The 8,443-nt window shown below is 33.8% G+C and overlaps 1 protein-coding gene across 1 annotated transcript; it reads left to right on the top strand.

Moving 5' to 3' along the window:
• Positions 1-2,227: 2,227 nt before the first annotated feature.
• Positions 2,228-7,783, top strand: LOC120253877. The gene is given in 8 exon segments (XM_039262090.1): positions 2,228-2,436; positions 2,504-3,274; positions 4,114-4,205; positions 4,377-4,451; positions 5,083-5,144; positions 5,671-5,740; positions 6,957-7,415; positions 7,418-7,783. Coding segments are annotated over 8 exon segments (1,938 nt in total). The 5' UTR covers positions 2,228-2,282; the 3' UTR covers positions 7,673-7,783.
• Positions 7,784-8,443: the final 660 nt, after the last annotated feature.

An 8,443-nucleotide genomic window follows, 5' to 3' on the forward strand; every position in this document is an offset into this window, starting at 1 on the left:
GCACTATTTTCATATGGTTTGAGTAGCACTGTTTATTGAAAGATAGGCTATACATATAGGTCAAAGTTTTAAAATGATCCTTTTATTGTGTGTTTTCCGCCCTTTTAGTCCCTCTAATATAAAATTTGTCTTTTTTGTCCACATATTTGAATATTTTTGTCTTTTGGTCCCTTCAATTGACGGATCTTTTCTTTTAGTCCTTCCACTTGATGAACTGACCAAAAAGGACAAAAATGTACAAATAGAAGGACCAAATGGGCTGATTTTACAGCTATATGACGAAAATGTGCAAATAGGATCAAAAGAGTGGGTTTTATATTAGAGAGACTAAAAGGGTGAAAAATGCAAAATAAAAGAACCATTTTGATATTTATACCTATATATATAATTAAAATGTTAACAATTATAATTTATATACGGATAGTAATATTCCCTTTTTATTTTTATTTTTAAATTCCACCCCCACGTTGTTTAAAATAAATTAAATATAAATAATAAAATTATTATATTAGATAAAACTGATGTTTAGGGATAATAATAATAATGATAAATAATAATATATCTTGGGTGGTTGAATATGGATTTTTTAAAATTTTTATTTTGAAATATATTTTTATTTTTGTAGGTTTATTTTTAATTTGTTTTATTAATTGTTTGATTATTTTTTTTTTTAAAAATGATATTTGTTAAATATTTGTTTGGTTATTTGTTATGAAGAATTTAGTGTGCAAATTATTGTAAAAAATAAATAAATATTTATTTGATTAATTTTAATGAAATTTTTTTTTATTTACTAGATTACTAATTGAATTAGATTAGGAATTGTTATGAAACTTTTCATTATTCACTATATTACTAATTGAATTATATTATGAATTTGCTTTGTCTTATAATTAATTGTTACTTGAGTTATTTATTAATTATGTAGATATGATAAATCTTTTGCACTTAAATCAATTTTTTTTTAGATGTATGTATATTTTATATAGATTATTATTATAATCTCAAATTTGAATTAATAAAATTATTTAAAATTTATATATATTTTTTTAATTTGAATGTAGCACTCCTTAATTTTATTTTTAGTTTCACCACTGACTATCAAAATAAAAAAAAATTATTTTATTTATTTATTTTATAATATGGAGAAGAAATTTTCATTGATACTATTTTTTTTATTGAACCAAGCGCTTTACCGTTAGATTGTTGAGGTTGCAGCGACGGTGACAATTTCTTGCAGAGTGATAGACTTGGATGTAGGGGTGGCAATTTTTGACACGACACGTTTACATGACACGACACGGCACGGTCTTAGGAGGGTTTGGGTTTGGGTTAAACGGGTTAGTGTCATAAACGGGTCGACCCGTTTATGACACGCCTAAATTAAGCGGGTTCTTGTCATAAACGGGTTGACACGTGATATGACACTGTTAACCCGCTTAATATGAATAGGTAAATGTGTCCGATAGTAAAACTCGATAAATTAATCGAATTATTCTCACGGCAAATATGATGTTTAAGTATTTTATGTTTAATGTTAGTTTGGATTTTTAAAAAAATATTTTGATTAAAAATTCGTGTCGCGTGTCGTGTCGTGTGGCGTGTTATACGTGTCGTGTTGTGTGGTGTTTTAAACAGATAAACAAGTCGTATTGACCTATTTAAGACTTAAACGTGTTAAACGTGTCGTATCGTGTCGCCATGGGTTTTAGACGTGTCGTGTTCGTGTTCTAAAAAATTACCTATTTAATATTCGTGTCAGGGTTAAACGTGTCAGATTCATAGGTCAACCCGACACGAACACGACCCGCTAACCCGTTTTGCCACCCCTACTTGGATGCTAATATTACAATTATGTGATTTGAAAAACAATATTTGTATATATTTTTCTGCAATTAAAAGTTGTTATATTTTATTTTTTTTAGAAATCTACAATACTTATGATTTGATAAAACATCTTGATTCATTATTTTATAATAAATATATTGTTTTATCTTTATTTTCAAAATTTTTTTTCTGACCTATTATACAAACAAGTAAACAAAAATAACTGAAAGAAACATTTTTAAATAAAAATAAAAAAGTTTTTAAAGAAAATTTTTGCAAAAATTAACGGCCCCATTAAGTCAAGGGCCCAAACTCAAAAAGGCCAACCCAACCCATTTACCACACGTGTGACCAAGTCCTCACACGTGTCATACAGAAATTCTCCATCATCTTCCCCGATTCACAAAGCTTCAAACCCTAATCCACGGATCAAACGAAACGTCGGAAGACGAAAGATGGGGAGGAACAAGAAAGCGGGTTTCGGATCTCGGCCAAGATCCGTTTCGAGCCAAAGCCCGAATCCGAATCCGACTAAGAAACCCAATAACGGCAGCGTTGGCAGTTTCGTCGACGGCGGTATGCTCACCGACTGGCAACCCAGCTCTTCAGGTAACCTTCCAAGGCCTTAAGCTCACCTCGTTTCCCTTCTTTAAAGGTTTCCGTTTGGGAAACGCAGGGAAACCTCACCGGAAGATCAAGGACTTCCGGCGGCTCCGTGGAAACACCATTCCCTTCAAGTACCCTAGCGTTTCCGAAGCCGACGATTCTCCGTTGGTCGGTTCCGAGGAGGAGGAGGAGAGCAAGTACAAGAGGAAAAATGAGGGTTTTCTTTTAATTGGGGGTCTTAGATTGTATACAAAGGATGTATGGTCTCCGGATGAGGCCATGGATGAGGATCAGAAGGAGGAAAGCAGTAGTGAATCAGTTGAGGATGTAGAAGAGGGTGAAGGTTCTATAGAGGATGATGAATTGTCTTCTAGTATTGATCTTGATGATTCTGATATTGATGATGATGTGGTTGAAGATTATCTGGAAGGGATTGGTGGAAGCTCTGAGCTTTTGGGGTCTGAGTGGTTGGCTAACCGGAGTTTGGAGGAATATGATGAGGATGGGCTTTTGAAAAGTGGGAGTAATAGTGATGGGGATGATGTTAAAATTGGTGGGTCTGCTCTGATGAATGCGTCCATGGAGTATGGTATGAAGAAGGGTAGCGTAAGAAAGGCAAAAGAGAAGAAGAAGAAGAATGTGCATGGTGTTTCTAGCATTGTGGATGCTGAGATTGCTGCATTTTATGATGATTTGCTCACTAAGGAATCAAAAAGAGGTGCAAGGCCCATCCCCGATGCTGAGATTTCTGAATTGTATGATGCTTTGGTTATAAAGGATTCAAGGAGGGGTGCAAGGCATAGAAAGTTGGTTTCTTCCCAGGTTGCACAGTCATGGCCAGGTGAGGCTCTTGATATTAAAATTTCATGTGTTTTTTTGTGTTGCATGCCCTTTGTTTAGGTAATGTAGATGTATTGTTCTCAAATACTTATAAGTGGGAATCTTTATCTAAAACTTAAAGCGAAAGATTTTATTTTTGAGTTGAAGATCCCTCAAAGTCATTTGTTAAATTTTCTATCATTTGTCATGAGTTATAGGTTTGGAAGTTTGCCATCCCCTGTCAATGAATTCAGTTAAAAATTTTATCCCAGATAACTGGGAGGTATAGATGGTGAGAAAAATTATATGAACTATGATCCATTTCAAATTCTATGCTAAAGCAGCATTTATCTAGGTTTTGTTGCACCTGCTTATTGACTCTTAAGATATCTGTTGCTTCATGGAGAGTTTGTATGTTGAATAATTTTTGCAATGCATGTTAAAGTGGGTGACGGGGTTTACTTAACCCAGATTATCTTTCCCTTGGTTCAGATAGGGCATGTGTAGGATTATATATATATATATATTTTTTTTTTTGTTTATTAATTAGAATTTGCATCATTTAGTTAATATTTTTCAACAAGTAACTCTACCTTTGAGGAGAATTATTCCCTAGGAATGAGGGTAAATTATCTGCTTGCTACAATGTTTGCATTCACTTGCATCAGACTGAACGCATGACACAATTGTTCTTTGAAGAGCACCTTAATGGGTGCGTTATTTAGATAATCATAATTTTCCCTTTTATGGTATCATTCAAACTTCTATCTTAAAGCTTTTATAGTCTTTCTCACTGAAGCTATTACAACTGTTCTACTGTAGGATGAGTTGTTTGATTCGTTAAAGTTTTTGATGGTGTAGGTGGAAAGAAAAAACACCGGAAAGAATTTATTGCTGTAAAACGTCGGGAACGCATGCTGAATCGGGGTGTTGACTTGGATGAAATCAATTTGGTAGGGCCATTTTGTAGTTTCATTGTTCTAAAAGAATGCATCTTCTAAATAAAGAAGTAAATTTAAGTTTTGATGTAAAGTTTCTTTGCACGTGTTAAGTTTATAAGTTTAGACACGCTTGTTTATACTTGATTAATTAGACATCCCTGACTTTGTAATGTTTAACTGCAGAAGCTGAGAGAAATGGTACTTGATGAGCTTGATACACTATCTTTTGCACCAATGCATTCCCGTGACTGCAAACAGGTATGTTTGTCAAGCTCATTTGTTTGGGTACACTCATACACTTTTATAAAAGTTTATGCATTTAAAAAATGGAGATAGCTTTTAGAAGCATAAATTGAGTAATAGAATTTAAGTTTTCAAATTTGTGCACTTTAATATTTATATTGGGTGTATGATAACTTAGAGGTTAAAGGCTGGGGAGAGAATCTATAAACTCATCATGATCACAGGAAGGAAGAGTATATATTAAAGAATGATGAAAGGTTTTCTTTTCATGGCTTATTTGTTCAAAATAAAAGTATTTTGTATGATTTTCTAAGAGATATATAAGTTTCTCTGCTTTCTTTAGTCTTTGATTAACTGTTCCCCTTGCATTCTGTGTTTAGTGCTTCTTTGACATCATAAGGATTTTCTCTGGATTTCTTTGGTTTTTGCAAAACCTGTGTATTTGTTTTTTATGAACGGTCTCCTTGATACTCTTGGAGTTTCTTCAGATCATATGCCCTTTAACTTATCTGATCTTTGCAAGTAAAATAGGTATTTGCATTATCACGATGCTTAACTGGCTTATTTTTAGAGGAGTTCTCAACTTAAAGTAATTTTTTTTTAATGAACCTCATGCTTGTATTTTGGTTTATTTTTGGCTTGTTAGGTTCAACGACTAGCATCCATTTATCATCTGCGTAGTGGTTGTCAAGGATCAGGCAAGAAGAGGTATCTCTTTTCATGCTATCTTATTTTCCATTCCTTATCTACTATTCTTCAGAAACTTTAACAAAAAAAAACCTGAAAAATGTGGTGCATGAGAACAGTCAAACCATAGATTGTATGAATTAAGTCATTGCTTGTTCGAATTTGTGTTATAACCGTAAGTTTAGTGTTTGTAGATCTTTGTTTGAAAGGCATTTGACACTACAACTATGGAAAAAAAAACACGTAACAGAAATACATAGACACAACTGGAAAACCAATCCATATTCTCATCTTCAGTGTTTCCATTTATTTTTCCCTGGTAAATATCTCACATAGTAGTCGTCAATGAAAGTAAAACATACAGCCCTTTAAATCATCTCCATCTTTACCAGACTTAAACAAGATAAGACATCAAAATTGTTTTATGGTTTGCCCAATAATAGCTTAGTTATAATAAAAAAACTTGCATGCGAGATAGGGTGTGCTTTATTTATCTACTTGAACAGCAGAGTGATGATTTTTCTCCTGATTAGATTGATCTTTCCAGATTTGTTGTTGTTACACGAACGACCCACACATGCTTGCCATCTTCTACCGACAGAGTTCGTCTTGAAAAGGTATATCTTTTTTTAATAACATATGCTTGTCTAGTTACTGCTATAACACATATTTTCTAGTTGTAGATCGGTGTTGGTTGAATCATGCTTTTCCCTCCTTTCAATCATGGTGTCCTTGCTCTGACTTTGTTATTTATTTATTTGTTCTGTTGTTCGAGCTCATCTTATGAATGTTTCCATGCTGGTGTTTGATGTTTTATTGCACCAGTTATGATGCAGGCCTTCTTTTGTATCTATGTTGATGCAAGTATTTAGTGTTGCTGTTGTTATGAGTTTGCATGTCTTGATTAGTCTGTAAGATGTGTGCATTTACATATGAGAAGTCAGAAATGTATGGTCCCATCTTTATGCTATCATTTACATACTAGCAATTCTCTAACAGGGAATGAAGTGCTTCATTTTTTAATACTTCTACGCAAAAGCTTTACCAGGCTGCCTGTCTGATTTATTTTCACATTATTTAAAATATAGCAATCTATTTAAAAGCAATTAACGTTAAGTAATTGGTGCTGTGTTTTAAAATTTGTTAATTCTTCATTTATCTTGAAATGTATTTGGACTGGTGTTTTCTTTTTTTCCCTTTTGATTTAAGTACTCATCTTTGGTTTTAGTAATGGTATATTTTCTTGGTGGATTTCACACACATAAAATAAATGAATGAATAAAAGGTAGCAACCTTATGCTACCTTATTTTGATGATATCTGATATATAGGGAAAATAACTTGCATGTCCAAACGGCCCTCCAAATCCCTTGAACTTTTCTAATACTCTAAAACACTTTTTTTTCAAGCTCATTTCTTAAACATCCTTCTTGTCAGCTGCAGGTGGTGTTATACATGGGTAAAACAGTGATATTAGGTACATTTAATTAAACTTGTAGCCTGTAGTGCATTTGAAAATGTCCAAGGATTATGGGTTATGCTTGAGAAAAACCTCGTCATCCTTTCTTCTAAAAAGTATATTGATAAAGGTATCAACTTATTATTTGTTTTATAAGATATCTGATAAAGTTACTAAGCCAGGATCACTAGCTAATTCTAATACAGTAGTAAAGAACTCTCTTTTCTATATCCTTCCCCCCGGTTACATTGCTACCGCTGGCCTTACGCAATCGATCGGATCATATAGATAGTATGTTTATATATATATGTATGTATAAGTTTTCATGCAAATTTTGATATGTCTGCTAATGTTATATTTTCCTGGGGATTTCAGCTTTTGGGAGCTGGCATTGAGAATTATGATTTTACTGTGGATGATATCAAGTCCAAGCCTCAAAAGATATCAAGGAAAATGAGCAGCAAGTCTCTTTCTAGAATACACTCTTCCGCACCATCCAAGCTAATAAAAAATGAACCCAGTGGGAGCAAGAAACAAGCTAGCAAGAAGAGTTCATTATCAGAACGGCCAGTCTCCTTTGTTTCATATGGTGCTATGCAACATGATCAAGTCCCAGAGCCACTAGTCACAGACTTGAGCGAAATCAGTACAATAGAAACAGTTGTTCATAGTTGTCCCCCGAAGTTGGGTGCCTTTGAGGTGCACACCAAAGGGTTTGGCTCACGGATGATGGCCAAGATGGGATTCATTGAAGGAAGTGGTTTGGGTAAAGATGGTAAAGGAATGGTGCGGCCTATAGAGCCTACCAGACGACCAAAATCACTTGGGTTAGGTGTGTTGAATTTGTAGAGAAAACACCAGATGTGAAATCACCGGACTTGATAGTGCAATGCAGAGGTACCATGCCATGTTCCTTTGAACAGCATACGAAGGGCTTCGGATCGAAGATGATGACGAAAATGGGTTTCATTCTAGGGACCGGTCTGGGTAAGGATGCTCAAGGGATAACCACCCCTTTGACTGTAGTAAGGTTGCCAAAATCACAAGGTTTGGGTGCGCTACTTAATCATGATAGTTGTGGTTCAGTATGAGCTCCAAAGATTGTACATGAGATAAATTTAGCAGTATAAAGTCAATATCCTGTCTTTGTAAACTTAATTAAATTCCCAATTCCTCGCATGTTGAATTAGTTTTTATTGTAATGATTTTTTATGTTGTAAAATATGATTTTTAAAAAATATTTAAATGTAAATATTGTAGGAAAGAATATTTTAAAATGTATTTTAAAACTTAATAATCTCAACTAGGTGTTTGATGAAATATTTAGAAAATAGGAAATGAGAGAAAATCATGATGTACTCGGCTAAATTTAACAACAACAAAAAATTGAAGTTAACTTTTTCTTCTTTCTTTTATATTTTTTCCTTGGGGTAATTTAACGAATTTTACGAAATCCTCACACAATCAACGTGGCATCTGGTTTTTCAAGCATGTTTTAAAAATAAAAAATAAAAAAGAATTGTAATTTCAAGGTTGGCATCATCACTAGTAAGTCTTGATCTGCTGACAGACAGCCGTGGGTTGATGGGCTACCGGCGTTAGTTAACAGGCGGCGGTGGCAAATGGTGGACGTGAAAAAAAAAAAACAGCTAGTTTGGAGATGGTGTGAAGACAAAGATGGTGATAACAAATAAATCTTAATCACAAAAACAAACAAAAATTTTCATCATGTTGTTTTTTCCGTCCAACAACTTCATCGTTGCCCGAGTTTCCTCCATTTTTCCCCTTAAAAAAAATAAATAAAAGAAAAAAAAAAAACACATCATCATCTTTGGCTAGCATCACAATCGACAAACCCTTGA

This window comes from Dioscorea cayenensis, chromosome 3, assembly GCF_009730915.1.
Source record: "Dioscorea cayenensis subsp. rotundata cultivar TDr96_F1 chromosome 3, TDr96_F1_v2_PseudoChromosome.rev07_lg8_w22 25.fasta, whole genome shotgun sequence".
NCBI lineage: Eukaryota > Viridiplantae > Streptophyta > Magnoliopsida > Dioscoreales > Dioscoreaceae > Dioscorea > Dioscorea cayenensis.